This window comes from Eutrigla gurnardus, assembly GCF_963514095.1.
Source record: "Eutrigla gurnardus genome assembly, chromosome: 1".
Taxonomy (NCBI): Eukaryota; Metazoa; Chordata; class Actinopteri; order Perciformes; family Triglidae; genus Eutrigla; species Eutrigla gurnardus.
Genome location: NC_139915.1, coordinates 22735093 through 22753363, shown reverse-complemented (window position 1 = coordinate 22753363; position 18271 = coordinate 22735093). Strand labels below are relative to the sequence as shown.

The 18271-nt window shown below is 41.9% G+C and overlaps 1 protein-coding gene across 1 annotated transcript; it reads left to right on the top strand.

Moving 5' to 3' along the window:
- Nucleotides 1–309: 309 nt before the first annotated feature.
- On the top strand, nt 310–2556 carry LOC311019514 (uncharacterized protein). Its single transcript, XM_084018981.1, has 3 exons — nt 310–657; nt 816–1098; nt 1307–2556. Exons 1-3 carry the CDS (start codon nt 386–388, stop codon nt 1967–1969), a joined length of 1218 nt encoding a protein of 405 aa, XP_083875107.1. The 5' UTR covers nt 310–385; the 3' UTR covers nt 1970–2556.
- Nucleotides 2557–18271: the final 15715 nt, after the last annotated feature.

Genomic DNA, 18271 nt, shown 5'->3' with positions numbered 1-18271 from the left:
TTGGTCCATCCATGCAAATGATTATGTACAATTCTCTGCTGTTTCCTACATTATCAATTGCTTATGTCATTTTGATCAAAATGCATTATAATGGGTCTCTGTTGAATAGTCTCACCACCCACAACATTTAGGCATTAGTTCATCGCGTATGTCTTTACATGCAAAATGCTTGAACAAGTTTTCACAATATGTCAAGCATATTCATATACAATTCCATTTAACTTTTTTTTTTTTTTTTACTTTTTTTCTAAATCTGTCCTATAGTAATTGGTAAATTGCTCCCAGGTGATTCCCAGGTGTTTTCTAATGAAATTGCATGTCATGAACAATCAACTGGCAAGTATATATAAAGCCAGAGCACAACACAATTTTACAATGTCTGACAATGGAAGGACAAATTGGAAGGGGTCAACAGCCAGTGAGAAGAAGAAGAGGAAGAGGAATCAGGCTGCGTGGCGGAGGAGTTGGGAGGGAAAACAGAGGAAGAGGCAGAAGAGGCCGAGGACATATGCGCGTGCCTGATGAGATAAGGGCCACACTTGTAGACCATGTTCTCAATCATGGGCTTACAATGGCCGAGGCTGGTCGAAGGGTGCAGCCAAATGTTGGGAGAACAACTGTGTCCTCAATCATTCAGACTTTTCGTCGAGAGAACAGGTATGTAATCTAACAATACGTACTGTACTGTAGGCTAATACCGTATGCGTTATTCCATTTTTACAGTATACAGTCCATGTATATGTATTTTACTGGACTCAATTTTGTGTTTTGCACTATATATATTTTATATTTACACTATATTTTTTTCCACATAGGACTGCAAGACAACTTCACGGGGGTGGCAGAGGGCCCCTTTTCACACCTGAACAGGAGGAGGCTATTTGTACCATGGTTATCGAAAACAATGCCATAAGACTAAGGGAGATAAGAACTGCCATTATAGAAGACAACAACATATTTGAAAACATCCAAACTGTCAGCATCTCAACCATTGACAGGGTGCTGAAAAGACACCAAATGAGAATGAAGCAGCTGTACACTGTTCCATTTGAAAGAAATAGCGAAAGAGTGAAGGAGCTCCGCTACCAGTATGTACAGGTAAAACATGCATGAGCATCCAGTAACTGTACCTCACAGTACAGTAAACAATACAGCATCATATAGTGGTACACACTACACATTTGCTATGGCTGTAGAAATGAAGAGGCAATGTGTGCTGTTTACGTTTGATGTAACTGTATCTTGTCCAAAATGAAAATGTATGTACAGTAATTCATAAAATTCATTTTGTATCTTCTGGATATAGCGTATAATGGAACTGGAAGCCAGTGAACCACCACACAACTTCATCTACATGGATGAGGCTGGCTTCAACCTTACCAAACGCAGAAGGCGAGGTCGAAATATCATTGGCCACAGAGCTACAGTTGATGTGCCAGGCCAACGGGGTGGGAACATAACAATGGGTGCAGCTATATCTGAGAATGGGGTGCTAACGCATATTCCCATTATTGGGCCATACAATACAGAGCATCTTGTCACATTTTTAGACACTCTCTACAGGGATCTCATCCCTGAACAAGAGAGGGGTCAGATTGGAGATGACTTGCCAATGTATGTGATAGTTTGGGACAATGTCAGCTTCCATCGCTCCAATATCATCAGGCAATGGTTTGCAAACCACAACAGGATGAAGATGGAGTTCCTCTCACCCTACTCCCCATTCCTCAACCCCATTGAAGAATTTTTCTCAGCATGGAGATGGAAAGTTTATGATCGCCAGCCCCATACCCAGATGACCCTTCTGGCTGCCATGGATGCTGCGTGTGATGACATCACAGCAGATGCCTGCAGAGGCTGGATAAGACACTCAAAAAGATTCTTTCCACGCTGCATCGCAAGAGAAGATATTCGTTGTGATGTAGATGAAAATATGTGGCCCAACATACAGGAACGTCAGGAGGTGTAGGAAGACTGCACTGTAATTCCTACAACACTGCATGTACAGTTTTCCCTGAGGAGATTGTCCTATGTTTACATTTCTACTTTTTTTCTTTGTGCTGTGCAGTGTTGTCTTTTCCTTTTTGTATACTGTAACAATCTGTCAACTGTCAACAAATTACAATACAAAAAGTAAAAGCGTAAATGTGAATCTTGTCCTGTCCTTTTGCAAACAATCTCCCACATACACTAAGGTGTAACTTACTATTTACAGTACAATACAGTAATTGTCATCAAAAATTTAGCCATAGTTTACATCAGAACATCCCTCCAGAGTTCACTGTGATATTGACAACATGACTAAGCAATTTGACTGTCTTATCCATACACAATGACACAAGGACTTGCCCTTCTGATGGCACTGACATGTTCATTGACACAGATATTTAATTTTGAGAGATGAACTAAGGATTTTGAGCAAGAGACTGGCTTTTGCAGGCAATCCATGGTGTTTTGCCATTTGTCCGAATTGTTTTGAGAAATGCACTTACTGTTTTGCTAATAGCGAGGCTGATTCGAGAATTGTACCAAAGCGACTGAGAAAAACTGTAAGATCATGATCTCTCTGATGGATGGATGGACAGGAAGAGAAAGGAGGGATGGATGGATAAATGGACAGACAGACAGACAGACAGACAGACAGATAGACAGATAGATAGATAGATAGATAGATAGATAGATAGATAGATAGATAGATAGATAGATAGATAGATAGATAGATAGATAGATAGATAGATAGTGTAATGGGAATTTTGGATGTTTGTACTTTATAATCAGAATATTTGTCAGGCTGACTCGATCCGCATCTCCTCATCTGACTGTTATGCTATGACGAAAATGAATGCCTGTTTGTAGATGATATGAACATGAGTGCCACATTGACATAAGATAATTTCAGGACTATGACGCCTGTGTTCTGTAAATCTTGACCTTGCCTGTACATCTTGTCTTTGTAAGATAGGACATGATCCGTCCTTTGGTTCCTCCTCCTTAAAAGGGAGACTGTTGTTGGACTCAGGGTCGTTCCTGCTGATTCTGAACCTTTGTATCAGAAGGCAAGGGGTGAACCTCCTCTGCAGATCGAGAATACTTAGTGGAATAAACCTTGGAGAAAGAGCTGATCCTGGTTGTTGATCTTTATTGGGCAGATTCATTTTTCCACAACAATAGATAGATAGATAGATAGATAGATAGATAGATAGATAGATAGATAGATAGATAGATAGATAGATAGATAGATAGATAGATAGATAGATAGATAGATAGATAGACGGACGGACGGACGGACGGACATTCCCTGTAATGTTAATTTATCCAACATCCATGTAACATTAATGATCCAGCATCTTTATAAAGCCCTGCTGCAGGCGAAAAGCTGGACTCAGGAGAGTGCTGGTCGCTTATTTATTTAAAGTTTATCAAGACGAACATAGATCGGATTAACTCTCGGATCAACTCTCAGGTTGTGTTGTTTTGTGGAGGAGCAGGAGCATCATACAAACATTGTAAAGGACTTTACTATTAATGCCTACTGACAACACCGCCACCCAGGAAGGTGGAAAAGTATCTCTCTGATGCAGGCAAATATTGTGTCAGAGTCCCTGTCAGAGTATAATGAAATGGGTATTTATGCAACCATGCACACAGTTCAAACTGATGCTAAGCTCGTCGACAGACAGAATCTGTAATCAGTCAACAACTCAGGGCCCTAGGGGACAAGCTGTTCTAATGAAATCAAGGGGAAAACAGAAAAGCCTCAAAGAACAGAAACCCACTCACTCTGCACACACTTTTACTACATTTCCAACCTTTTTTTCTAACAATGTTTGATGAGCACTGACAAGAATCACATAAAGGAGCCTTCGTACAGTAAGTCCTTTGAGAGCTTAATAGCGAAACAGAAGAAAGCTATGTTCAGAGAAGAGGGTTCTAGCTTTCATGCCGGGCAAAAACAACAAAAAAAAAAAAGGATATTGAAAAAATGCCGTCAGCTGAATCCGGAAATGCACAGACAATGATGTCTTTTCAAGAATCTCTGGCATCACAATCCCATCGACATTACCCGGGGGAGAACTGTGACCTAATTAATCATCCACTACAACAATACACACCTGGTACTCTACTTAATTAAGGAAAAATACATCACAATGGCATTTTAAACCTGCTGTTATCCAAAGGACTGTGAGGTAAATACAGGAATGAGACCCACAGGCCTTTCAGAATAAGAGTTTTACTGATCCACATACTGTAGGACAACAATGTAGCAAAAAAAGACGTGTCACATGTCAGACATAAATTATCAAATTATATAATTATTATTATATATTCTGTATCTGTCAAGAGCCAAACTAAAGATTAAGAAGTTGCACATGCAAGAAAGTGAGACATCAATTGGCTCGGGCTCCATTGATATGTTAGTAATGTAAAACTGTGTTAAATGGTTTTCCCTGTAACTGATTACATCTCAAAGGGTCAATCCCAAGTTTGATAATGTAGCTTCATTGAGACTAGAAGGAAAATGACTTCTAGTCCAAACCAACGTGGTGGTAATAACTTGTCAAATGATTATGGGATAACTCTCCAGGTTCCATCACTTGCAGTGACTTTTACTCAGGTGAACCAAAATGTTTTAATTTGATATGGTCCAGTTATTTCTGTGATCACAGTGATCAAAGATAAATGAGACATCATAAGGTTGAATCTCTGCCTTCTTCGGTGCCTCTTGCCGCTCCTTATCATTTATATTTCATACAGTTGTGATGAAAATGGGTTTTTCTTGGGGAAACGGTCCCACCACGCTGTGTGTGATATGAAAGGATAATATTGTAGATCCACTACACGGGTGACCACTGGAATAGTAATGGCTTTATCTCATAACCAGAGGGTAAGTGCCCCATTCTTGTCATTCATGTCCCAACCTCTTAACAGTAATTGAGACCAAAACTAAAAGTCTTGCCAAATGTTGCTGAACACATTGAGTGGCAGACTGCAAATTAGTCTGAACACTTAGTTAAGCGGCATACAGTATATCCAGGGAATCCAAGCAAATGAAAGCTTCCACCTGAGTGGCCCATGTCAAAAAATATTAAACATGCATGGTGATACACTCAAAATAAGTGTTGTTGTCTCGGGCGCACAGAACTTAGTGTAGATTCCTGTTTAGCACGTTAAACAAGGACATTTCTGTTTTAAATTCAAACGTGGTGGACCATCTTTTGCTCTATACAATTTCAAATAATAGACGCTCCACTGGATTGTTTGCCTCAAGTTAATTAGTTAGTTATATAAGGACCAGGGCATGGAACTTCTTCTGTCACAGTGGCTGACACACCACATTTCCCTAATCAACCAAACCATTTTGTTCAAGGTTTACAATGAGAACAACACAGTTTGAAAACAATCTTGAGACCTGACACCCTGAGTCGGCCACCACAACCCAAATCATGCAGCATCTGGCTGGTGAACGGGATCATTAAGTGCCACTTTTGAAAATAAATCAATAACATGTTGGTTGAAACTTTATGTGGTGAAACTGGCTTATTAGGTTGCCAAGTGAGACAATTCTAAAACGGTGGAAAGCTGTAAAGGGAGAGCATTGGATCAACATGTACTTAACACATTCCCAAAGATAGTAAGACACTTCAAGCTCGCTGACAGGGCTGATATGGCTGACATGGCTGACAAGGGTCCTCTTGATAATAAGGATATACTGTCAACGGGGTGTTCCATGGTTTGAAAGTTTATTTCTTTTCCACTCTGCTGTCAGCAGCAGCAGCTATCTATATTTTATATTCATGAATCACAACCGGATTTAAGAAAATCTAATTATGCAATCTAAATACTTAGGCTAAGTGCAGTTTTTCTGTGACAGTAGTATTATATGGGCTGCTATTTTGATTTTAACAATGGATCACACAATAGCATTTTCAGTTGGAGCAACTGTTCTCTTAAAAAACAGACAGGCAAAGCTAGTGATCAGCTTGTGAACAATGTGGAACTTTTAACAGCTAAAGAACCCTATTTCCCTCATGAGTTAGTGGAGACCAAAACAATTAGCTAAAAGAGGGAATATTGGACAGACAGTGGCCAGGTGTCCAGAAACATGACATGAAAAATGTAATTATTGCAGGTTTAACTATAATTTTGTTTTGAATATTCACCCTCATTATATTTCGTGAAAAGTCAAAAGGTTGGTCCAGAAAGAACAAGAGGCAAATGTTAGACGTTCACAGTAAATGGAGAGATGCGTGTGCATGAGACACTGAAAATGTTTCAACTTGTGTTAAACAAATAACCCATTGACGTATGGAACTAGCATTACTTCAGAAATGTACAGAGAGGGAAGGGTAAGAGGATGGGAAATAATAAAGTAGGATGAAAAACAACAAAGGATATTTTAGGTTTCTATACATTCTTTAAATGTATTGTTAATTAGATGCCTCATCTCAAAATGATCCCTGGCTGCGTCTGCATTCATATACAGTATATTGTTGCAGATATCATAGACTTTCCGCCATGTATTTCAGAGCGGTGTCCCGCAATTACACGACTCTGCGAGTGCTTTTAATTTGACACGGCGGCGAAGACACATCGGCGGAGCTCTAGAATCTTTGTGGCGACACGCAGCGAGGAGAGACAGGGAGAGAGACAGGTAGGGAGAGAGACAGGTAGGGAGAAAGACAGCGAGAGAAAGTAGATTTAACAAGCTAATGTGAAGTTAGATACAGTTTTGTTTTAGATTTACAGTTTAAAAGAACTTTTACCATGAACGTTATTCTCTATTGATATTCATGGTCAACAAATACAATAGCTGTATCGTGAAATAATGGTCCAGTCATTTAATTAAATTAGAGCCCAGTGATTCATAATACCAATGTTTATATAGCTATGTATTAAACTATTCTTGATTGCATTTCCAAGTTTGTTGAAATATTAAAGAAGAAGATCAAGATGCGTGATGATGAGGTAAATGGTCAGATAACATTAGTGAGGGCTCAAGGTTCCTCACTACAGTTTGGAACAAGAAACAACTTCTGGGTCTTCTAATATGTGATGTTAGTGGTGGCTACTGCACTATTTTAATATTGGTTGCACGATCAAATATTTGTGATGCAAGAGAATCATTATTATAATGTTATTAATTCTCGAATATTTTTAATATATATTTAATTAGACAGGTAATACAGACAGGCAGGAGGAGTGGAGGCCAGTGGAGTAGGTTGGCAGAGTGTTGAAAGAATCCTCGAGGAAACACGATAAAAACGCTTTTTGTTCTTGTACAGTATAGAAGGAAATTGCCACATACTTGGAAAAAAATTAGGCTTCAGCTACTATATTTCATGAAGATTTTGTTTGGCATTTGTTTTGTCAGAATGTCTGTTTTGATGTGTTTCACTGTGCCTGAGCGGAGAGTTTCCATATCAGAGCATGCATTATGTCAGGCTCTGCTCACTGTCAATCATCAGACTCCTGCAGGAAAAAGGAGAAGTCCCTGCAGGAAAAGAATCCCCTGGAAACCATGCTTTATCTTATCTTCATAAAGGTTGTATTAAGTAGCAAACGATGTAAATGGAAAAAAGTTACCTTGCCATGCTTTAGTAAATGGAAAAAATTCAAATGAATATGACACGAGTAGTAAATTTGCAAAAATGCAGCAGCACAGACAAACCTAAAAAGCAGAGACAAATATGTCTCTCTGGTGAGCGTAAGCTTGATTCAAACACACCATGTGCGGAGCTTCAGACGTGGGTACAGATGGCAGACTTAATAGAGTACACACCTGAGAAAAGCCCATTAGCAATACAGTGTGGTGATTGGGTTTTTGTTTTTAAGAGCCTTTTTCTGGTTTGCCCCCAGGGTGTGCTGTCACGCTGTGTTGGTATCTAGGCTCAGAGAGAGAGAACAGGAAACGGGAACAGCTGCTGCCGCCCGTTCTCCTCTCGGTCCGGACCGAGCTGCACTCATTCTATTTAACCGGTTGTCTTCTGCTCTGCCTGTCGCTTACTTACATATCAGCTAAATGCATGCAAGCGTGCACCAGGAGCAGTCTCAACTAAAGGTGCTTCATCTTTGGTACATGATGTCATTCCTCATGTGTGCAGGTAATGCAACATATTGTGTCACTTAAGAAATATAACTATTATCAACGCACAGACAGGTAATGGGTAACCTTATTTGCATCCTTTAATTTTAAGCCAACATTTATCTCTAATTGACTGAAGGAACAAAGAGTGCAAACTTCTACAACACAGAGTTGTACTTGTCCCACCAAGCCTGACCTCTCATAATTCTATCCTGGTCTATCTATGTCGCTCCGTTGGACATGTGAGTTGGCGGCAGTTTGTCTGACTGATGTGTCTCTCCGTCCAGGGAGCTCTGCTGTGCTCTGCATTCTGTCTTCAGACACAGCAGGGACTCCTCAGTTAGTTGCCAGTGCTCGGGCCTCTGGGACAGCATTGTCCAGATGCTTCTCTCCCGAACCGGGAGCTTTCCTCTGCCAGAGGCGACTCTCTGCTCTAATTTTTACATCGCTATATGTGCCGTTATGCATGTGTATGAGCGCTTTTTAAAAATGAAGATGCACGTTCAAAAAGTACATTTGATATGGTGTACATTCCTTTTAAACTACAATATATATAACATCATCTGGATACAAGAACTGTGTTAAATTTAAGATTTTTTATTATACCCCCTTTGAAATATATAAAAGTAGGATTCAGTGATACTGCCACTGCAGTTTTGGTTATTACTGTATATTATGAGGAGCTAGTGTATCTTCATTATATTCATCCTTCATCTCTCTCTACCATTTTCAGTCCCCCCCCCCTCTCTCTCTTGCTTTCATTGACAAAAGCCCCATGGTGGTTTTAACATTATTGAAGCATTTGTCTGGGCTTTAATCTGTGACTTGGGGCTGTCATTATTCATCAGGGGAGACACTCTGTCCCTTCCAATTTCCTCCCTGCGTCCATCTCTCCCTTTTGCACCTACAAATTCTCCCTTTGCTTCTGTCTGCTTCATAAATATTCAACAGGCCAACCAGTAATTCACATACACAATCTGCCACTCCCCATCATTTCTACACCTGGACACATGGACGCTGACATTCGTCTTCGTCCTAATATGCTTTCTGCTCCTTTATTTCTCCTCCTCCCCTCCTCTACTCTTTCCTTCTTTCTACTTCCCGTCACCTCTCCTCTCCTCACACTGTGCATCCCGTCCAACTTCGGCCCTAAAACTATATTCTTTGCTGAAGGGCAAAGTGTGAGACACCAATACAAGTCAAATGACGCACATTAAAGTTTCTGGGTCGAGGTTCTTGACCTTGGAAAAAAAAAACCTTTAAACACAAGGTCCAACTTATTGATCGTGTCTGAGCTTTCAAGCATTTCATGGCCTTCCTCAGCAGATTGAGTTGCTCAGTTGTCATGGTGATGGTTTAGTTGTTACAATGTTCTACCATTACTGTCTGTATGAAAAAAGAGCACACTTAGGGCCCTAGTTTCGTAGACCAGGCGCAGTCAGCTTTCAGCGCACCTGCGCCGCGCCGACTGGGTGTGTCCGCCTGGACTTTGCAAGTTTCGTGCACCGCGCAGGCTCGCGCAGGCACACATCCCGTCTCGCCCACCGGCGCAAGTGGGAAAGAGGGAGGAGAAGAAGGCGTGAGTGGGAGACGAGGAGGAGACGAGGCGTGGACTGGGATTAATACAGCCGATTCAGATCTTCACCAAACAAATGAGCTCCTCTCCTCTCCTTTAATGCGTTAGGGGAGGTTCAGTGGAGGTTCCGTCACTTGACAACCCGATGACAGAAGCAGCGCCGCCGCTCTCACCACGCGCATCACGCGCTGTGCGTGCGTATCATAATAATAACAATGCCGATATTATAAAAAACAGGAGAGAGAGAGGGAGATGTTTTGGTCCGAGAGGCTGAGTTTCCGTTACGCGTGCCATCCGCCTTTGATCTGACGTCAGATCTGACGGGACAATCTATATAGATATAAATTCCCGTGTTCATTCAATTAGTTGCATTAAAGAGTGTTTGTTGTGATTATTTATTGCATTTAAATGTGCCTGGAACTGTGGAAACCTGCCTGTGAGGTCTCGGTGACGTGTGCGCACTGCGCGCCGTCAGCCAAACTTCCACTGCGCCAGCTGTGATTCGCATTGAATGAATGGACTTTATTTACGCCTTGCGCAGAAAGTAGACCAGGTTGGAGCTGGCGAGCTTTCAGCGCAGTCTCGGCGAGGCTTTTTGCCACGAAACTTCCGCTGCACCAAGCTGAATCTGTGACGCCTCCCCCTGCTGCGCCGCCACACCCATCTTGGCGCAGGCGATCCACCAAACTGCCAAACGGTGCGCAAGGCTGCGCGGGTCGAAACTTGCATTGCGCCGGCTCCGCCACCCTGCGCCGCCCTGCGCTGCGCCACGAAACTAGGGCCCTTAATGTAGTAAAGATTTACTACAGGGATAGTTGTGGCTCGGCTTGTAGAAGGTCATCGGCCAATATTGCAAAGTTGGGAGAATATCGAAGAGTCCTTGAACCCCACTAATTGTTGATTGCTAAGACAGTAGCATGCATGGCAGCTTGCTTGGTTGTCAATGGAGGAAATTGATGACAGGAAGTTAGCCATACATGACAAAGATCATAAAATTGACATGATACAATGTGGTCTACATTTGTATAAGAATGTGATGTGTAATAAATGTGTGTGTTGTCTAGCACCACACGGTGGACACAGGAAGTGGTATGACATTTGCGATACAGAAATCGAAGTGCCAAAGATTATTAAATATACTTTTGCTTATTTTGGACAAGTGAGAGCAAGGCCTTACACACCAGCAATTTCCCCAGAAGATATGAGTGTTGTGTAATATAAATGAACGTCATTGGTATCTTTAATCATCAGAATCAAATTAAGGCAAATTTACATAATTTGCTTCTTTTTTGTTGTTGTGATTATTATAATATTATAATAGAGAGCTCCTATTCAACTATTTCTTCCAAAACAGAATATCAGCAACAACCAAGATCAGTCAACAAACAACACAAGTACAACACAACTGTAAAAGACTTTTATCCATCTATCTGGCGCGATTCAGACCAGAGAGAAAGAAGTTGGGAGGTAAAACGTCATAACAACTCCTTAAAATCTGTCAGAATTGTATTATACTAGAAAGGACGTTCTAAATGAGGAATTTACTTTAACTTGATTTGTCGAATTTACCTTCTGTACCAAACCGATTTTTGGGAAAGACTTCCCAAAAATTGAGAAAGAAAATGCATTGCACACTGCAGTGTATTTTCGACACTCTAAAAAGTGATCCCCAGCAGTTTGTCATTTCATACATCTGTCTTGCTACTTCAAACCTGCTTAAGCAGCAGCACACTGCAACTTATGCTGTTAACACATATTTAACACATGTTGAGAGACAGAAACCGCACATGTGGAGGAGCTAAAAACAGTCGAGTGGAAGGCTGTGACCGCATGCTGGGTACATCTAGCAAAGTTTTCTGGCATAGGGGTGAACAAAACCAGGGCATGGGCAGGAAAAGAAAAAGAACAGAGAGAGATAAATAGACAAGCGAGTTGAGAGAAGGATGGAAGAAGCCATGGCAGAGTGCAGCATGGTTGGAAAACACTGTATAATCAGTTTTGTTGGTCCCCTTCAGGTTTGGTCTGTTGCTTGGTCTGCTGGTCACAGGCGGGACATTTACACTCGGTGTCTCACACATAAATCATGTCACATGGCTGAACGAATAGACACTGCCAGCATTTTAGCGCCAGCAAAGCCCCGCTCCGCGTCGCCCGCCCGGCTCCCACACATACACACCGAGTGAGTCGGGTGGCTTAAACGTGTGTGTCCAGCCTGGTCTCCTAAAATGACCCTCCCATACAACAAAACTGCACTGTTGATTATGTTTTGATGGAAAATTATTGATAATTTATTCTCTCTTATCTATGAGGATAAGTTTGTTTACGAAGTATTGCAAATAAACATTTAAAATCATAATGGAGGAAGGAGGTTGTGTTGTGTCAATCAGGAGGCCGCAGTTCATATCACATGAGAAACCAATTTAATTCACTTGGTCACTTCAATAATGTAACAAAGTAGGTTGTATCTTAAAGCTGTATTCTACGATTTGAAAGGTTTGATCGACAACGCTCAGTTTGAAAGATTTTCGAGAGTTTGCAGGCAGCGGCGCCGTCTCTGGAAACTCCGCGCCGGCATTACACGGCTTCTTACATAGACAATGAATGGAAACATTCCCTCCGCTATGAACTCAGGCAGGACGCCGTTTGGTTTCCCGGTGTGTCCGGGACTTCCACAACATGTACAAAGCAGTAATAGCGTTTATTACGGCCACGAATGATTAAACATTATCGGTGTAAATGCAGCGGGTGCCGGTCGGATTTCTCTCTCACCCCGACCGCAGTACATCATCGATCCCAAACTGCTCAGCGATCGCTCGCCAATATCCCCCCCCGCCCCCCGCTGCCAGCCAAAATCACGTGAGAGCCCTGCTCCATACCTGAACTGCTCAGGGCAACAAGCATCTTGTCCGCTCATAGTTTCAAACGCGGAAGTGAGTCGGGAAAAGACGTGAGCAGGAGCAGGAGAGTGAGCGAGGATTGGATCGGAACATTTAGCCAATAGCCATGCGGACCCAGTCCCGGCGGCATGGGCGGGCATTGGCGGGCTTCTTCGTTAGTACTTGACGTCCACGGTCGCAGTTGCTCATAGAGTCGCTAGTTAGCTGTGGTGTTCAGTATGGATATCCGTATTTTTTTCCGCAAAAATATGCCGACAAGAAGTGACGACGAGAGCGGGAGCGAGCAGGAAGCAGCGATATTCACTTCTACTGGAAACGTCAGCACTGAAGTCAACAGTAACACTGGAGTAATCATTCATGCTAGGAGAGGTAGCTCCCTAGCTGCTGTAGCTACCTCCCCCAGTATGAATGTTAACTTCAGTGTTCAGGTTGACATCAGTGCTTCTGTTTCAAGTAGAAGTGAAGCTGTATGGTGCTATCTGCATAACAACCCTTGTTGCTGGTCTTCTTGAATAAATGCTTGAGTTGAATAAATGGACACAGCACTACACTATGTTGTTTGTTTGTTTGTTTTTTAGATTTTGGGATGAACTGCCCCTTTTTAGTAAGAGGAAAATGATTTCCCCGCACTGTAGGAGTGGTCGCAGAGCCATTGTTCAGCCTGAAGCAAATAAAATGTATGTTGAAAAAGTTTGCCCCCCTGAGAAAATGTAATGCCCCCCCTTAATTTTTTTTCTGCAGCCGGGTCTGTGCGGACCGGATGGCTACTATTGGCTAAAGTTTGGCTCAAGTGAAAAATCGTAGACTCCAACTTTAAGTCAAACCATGACAGCATTATTCTTTTGCTTTTTTGTTTTGTTTAATTTATAGTGTGCCATGTGTTTAAAACTGCGACCCAGAGAAAATATGTCTGTATGAATAATGCAGTTTAGCTGCAACGTGATTTTGCCGGAGACGTGGTATACGCATCGTACACTCATGCAGACAACTCACGAGACTTACTTATGTATATCATCATACGGATGTGAACACAGACACATGAATGCACACATGGACACACAGGGTCAGTGTGGAGATATTCCCTTTGATACGCTCCATGGCTGTCTGACCTCCCACTAAGTCTGAGTTAAAGAATCTCTCCTTTCTCTCCTGTCTAACTCTCTCCATATCTCTCCCTCTGTCTGTCCTCATTCTACATAACTTCCATCTCCGTCTCTCGCCACCTCACGCAAACGGCTCCACAAGATATATTTGATTATTTGGAGAGAGAGAGAAGAGTGACGCCGAATTCATAAATTCCCTGTCAGGTTGTGTTTGTTCCACGGTGGGAGACAAACAAATGCCACATTCACACTCTCCTGGGTTCCGCATTCTCGCGTCCCTCCGTGCTGGAGAGATGATATCTGGCACCGGTTCCATGTGCTGGAGCTCTCTCTCCTTTTGATGCCTGTACAAACACAGGGGGCTGAGACAACAGTCTCCGAATGCTTTGATGCAATTAGCCAACAGAGTGTGAAGCAGCAAACCTTTGTAGCTTTTTACTCAATGCGCGAAAAACAGTGTCAACACAAAAGGACGCAGAGATCAGTTGAAGTCGGGAGGGGGGGGGGGTTTGGTCGCTTTGTTGATGCTGCTCCATCCCGCATGTGTCTGCCACAGACTGAGAGGGAATCTAACACGCGTATGAACTGGGACAGAGACGGAAGGGACAAGGGAGGCTCTGATGGGAGCGCCGGTGCCCTGCGGTCTGTGGTTAGTGAAGGGCACAATCATACAAAGGTACAAAGGGAGTGCATGGATTTTTGTAGAAACCTTTAAAAAATGATCTATTGAATACACAAGAAAGGTCAGGTAGTGACCGACAGATTGATAAGGCATAAAGGGAACAGCCACATGAGTACGGAGTACGGCATTTTTTTTCTTCTTTTTTTTTTTTTTTACATAGGATTTTGTTCAGTTTGACAGAATGCTGTGTGTGTGTGTGTGTGAAAACATTTAATTATCGCTTAAATTCTAAACGAGATCTCTAAATGTGTAACTTATTACAATGTGCCTACAATTATGTGATAATTATGTGTTAATTATGGTACAGTGTTTATACCGGTAACGCTAAAAACAGGGGTCTCCTCTCTGAGCTGCATTTTCACAGCAGCAGCTTAAGTGATGCTAGTATTATTTATTTGAACTATTAACCATTTGAACTATTGACAGCTCTTTAATATAATAAGCTATAGAAAATAGAGTTGATTATTTGATCTGAGGTGTAATGGCAATGATACTAATGGAATGATGGTGCTGCAAAGGATGTGCATATTATGTGAGAGCATTCTGGCTGTACCACTTACAAACAGGCCATCACATCCAACAAAAGGAAAGGATGCAGGCCTCGCTTGAACCTCCATGGCATCATCTCAGGCTCATATTAGGTAATATGCATTTTCATTCTCCTGGGATTTGCTCCCATTCAGTGATGAGAACATGAGTGATGTTAGGTGCTGGGTAAGTGAGGGGCTCAATTCATCCCAAAAGGTGCTGGATGGGGTTCAAGCCAATGTTCTGTAAAGGCAGTCAAGTTCTTCCGAAGCATTTAATGAGCCTTTGTGAACAGATGTATTGTCATGTTGAAACACTTAAGGGCCTTCACCAAATTGTAAGCTGCCACTACAAGAATCACCTCCCTCTAACTACCAGCGAGTTGACCAAGCCCAAGAGAAAGTTAGTCAATCACTTGAATGTAAACCACACACAACCCAGTGAATTTGTAGCTCCGTGACCCCTTGACCCCGGTATAGCTGACTGTACTGTTACATAAGTTGAGCTCAGCCTGGCACCGCTGGGACTTCCTTCTCTCGGTTAATTTGCCAGCAAAAAAAAAAACAGGCTGATGCCAGCGGCGATACTGACGCTTCAGAGAGGATGAGAGTGTGGCGACTCAGATTGAAGGTGGGAATGAAACAGAGAGAAAGTCAGGCGGAAGGAGAGAAAGGAGGGAGAAAAAGAGAGACAGTAAGCCAAAGTAAGAGAGAGACTGAAAAACAGCAAGGCAAGAGTGTTTGGTGAGCTAATTCCCAGATATCGACACTGCTCTGATTAGTAACTGGAGGGAACATTTTAATGAGAGGCTTTCTTTAATCAAACCCCAACATAACAGCCCAGCGAGCCATCTCTCATACAGGAGGGGGTTGAATGATTTTTCTCCTCAGACTTCTTCCCCTGCGCAAGTCAACAGATGATGATCCTGCCGCTCTCCTTCAAACTGAGAAGGTAATCGCCTGCATAAGCACGCTCAGACGTTCAACTAATTTACTGTCTTCGGCGGTTTTATTTCTTCACATTAAATCCTCCTCTGCAGGAGCTCAAAGGACTGTGTATTGACGCTTTGCTTGGAACACCGGAGCAATAAGGGGCACTTTATCCGACTATCTCCAATACCTGGGCGGGCATTTTTGTGTGTGCGTGTCAAACAGTGACTTGTTGTTCGAGAGTGTGGGACCAGCCAGCAGGAGTGAGAGACTACAATACCAGAAAGGAGAGAGAGAGAGAAAAGAAGTGAGACCTTTAGGGACAAACATTTTTAGGTGCGTGAAGTGTACTACCGCCGGTCTTTCTGGAGAGGGTTTGTCTCGGTGGTCTCCAGTGCGCTCATTAGGAAGCAGGGACAGCATCTTAGAACCCCTCCCTTCCCAAGAGATAAAAGGCAACTAATTAGGGGTCTGTCCCCCTCTCTGACACAACCACATCCCCTCTGGAGCACCACAGTGAACCACTCATTAGTCTAACTCGCAGTGTGGCAGAGTTTATACGTGGATTGAAGGAGGTGGCGAGTACAAATGGTGGGAAAGGGAAGATACTGTTTACTGTGAAAAATAATAAAGACAAAAAACCCAATGCTGACTCAATGCTAACTGATTTAACATAAACACATCTTGCTAATGTTATGCTAATCAATTTTTGGATTAGAATGTTCGTGAACAGTTTCTAAGCTCTTTTTGTTAATTTAGTTATTCATTATTTTATATCAATAATGAAATGACTATGTGCAAAAAGAAAAGGGTTGAGACTATGGGGCTAGTTCAGTGTGTCTTGCTTTTCATCTGCTGGGTAGAGTGAAGAGGGTTAGCCCCAAAACCAAGTCTCCCCTGTGTTTCCTGACAACGGTCTGGAAGCAGAAGCTGACATGGTGAACAGTTAGAACTGGAAAAAGAAAGAAAAAGACAATGTAACTCAAACAAAATGAGCCCTTGTAAAAGAAACATGGGGAAAGCAGGAAACCAAATGTTTCACTGACATTTAGTCTGACAACTTCGGAAATGTAAGAGAGAGAGAGAGGGAGAAAAATGTCCACAAACCGATCAATTGGAAATATAAGGAGATGCAGCTCACATAGGTGATGACAGGTTTTTCGGTATGTCATTGGTTCAAACTTTCAGCCGTAAATATGCACTAAAATACTGTTTGCAAGATTTGCATTTTGTGTTTCTGTGTAAGAAAAACAAGTCCGTTGATATTATATAAATCAACTCAGCGGAGAAATAATAATAGCAAAATGTTAAGCAAAGATTTTTTTTTCCAAATGCATGTCTGATGCAGCTTTATTCGCCACAGGCAAAAAAATAACATCATAATAAATCCAAGACTTTTAATAATATTGCCGGATTAGGCTCTTTTGCAAAACTGAAATCCCATAAGGTTACACTTTCGTGTAAGTAATTAAAGAAAGATAATCTTAAAAAAAGTGTTTTCTCTTTCACTTTGGTTGTCATGAGATAAGCAATACTAACTTTCTATGAAAAAGAATTCGTTTAAATTGTTATTAACCTTTGGAAAAAGAAAGAGAATCTTGCTTCCACATTATTTCTCAGAAGACTATTTCCAGTCTTCAAAATGAGATCACGGTACAACGAGGTTGATTAATCATGTCGATGCTGCTGTAAAATCTTATTGTTTTTTATGTTATATCTTTAATATCTCAGATAGAAGCTGTGTGTTTTCTTTGAATGTGTTTTGTTTTCATCTGCCATAATTTGGCTGTGTGAGTGTACATGATCAGAGTTGTGAATTCTCTTTCCTTTCCATCTCTCTCTCTCCACTCCTCTTCATCCGAAACATCTATTTTTTTTTCAAAGGCATCAAACTAACAAGGGAGAAACACTGGTTAATTCTGCCTTGAAATTCTGGTCAATACACAGGCTCAGTGTTAGGATATTTGATTAGATCACAATACCCTCGCCTCTCTATTGCTTCTCTAAAAAAAAAAAAAAAACGATTTGGCTTGGGGAGAGTGTATGTGTGTGTGTCTGCTGGGGTTAGTCTCTAAGAAAGCAGTGCTGTTGTGGTTTGTATTGATTGTGACACTAAATCTCACATTTACCATAGCACATCTCTTATGTCTTCCTCTCAGTAGCCGACACCAATGAATCAAAAGCTGCAGATGGAGGAAAGCAGAGCTTGTTAGCAGTGCTTTGCGGGGAACCTCTTCCTCAAACATCTGAAAGCCTCGCTCTGATCGATAGCTGTCTTTCTGTGCCGTGTGTGTGCCTTTGCTCTGGGCTTGCGACTAAGCTAAGTGTTGCTGTGATTCAAAATAAATGGACCGAATTACTCAGCACTCCACAGAGATGCCAGACTTCGAGCATCTGCTGACATCGACTGACAACTCCCCTTAGTATTTGTTGAGAGACATTATAAAAGTGAAGAGGTACACTGCAGGGGAAA

Excerpts from the sequence above, each read along its gene's own strand:
- LOC311019514 (XM_084018981.1), top strand. The coding sequence starts at position 386 with ATGGAAGGACAAATTGGAAGGGGTCAACAGCCAGTGAGAAGAAGAAGA. Across the intron at positions 658-815 it reads ACTTTTCGTCGAGAGAACAG|GACTGCAAGACAACTTCACG; the intron begins GTATGTAATCTA and ends TTTTCCACATAG. Across the intron at positions 1,099-1,306 it reads TCCGCTACCAGTATGTACAG|CGTATAATGGAACTGGAAGC; the intron begins GTAAAACATGCA and ends TTCTGGATATAG.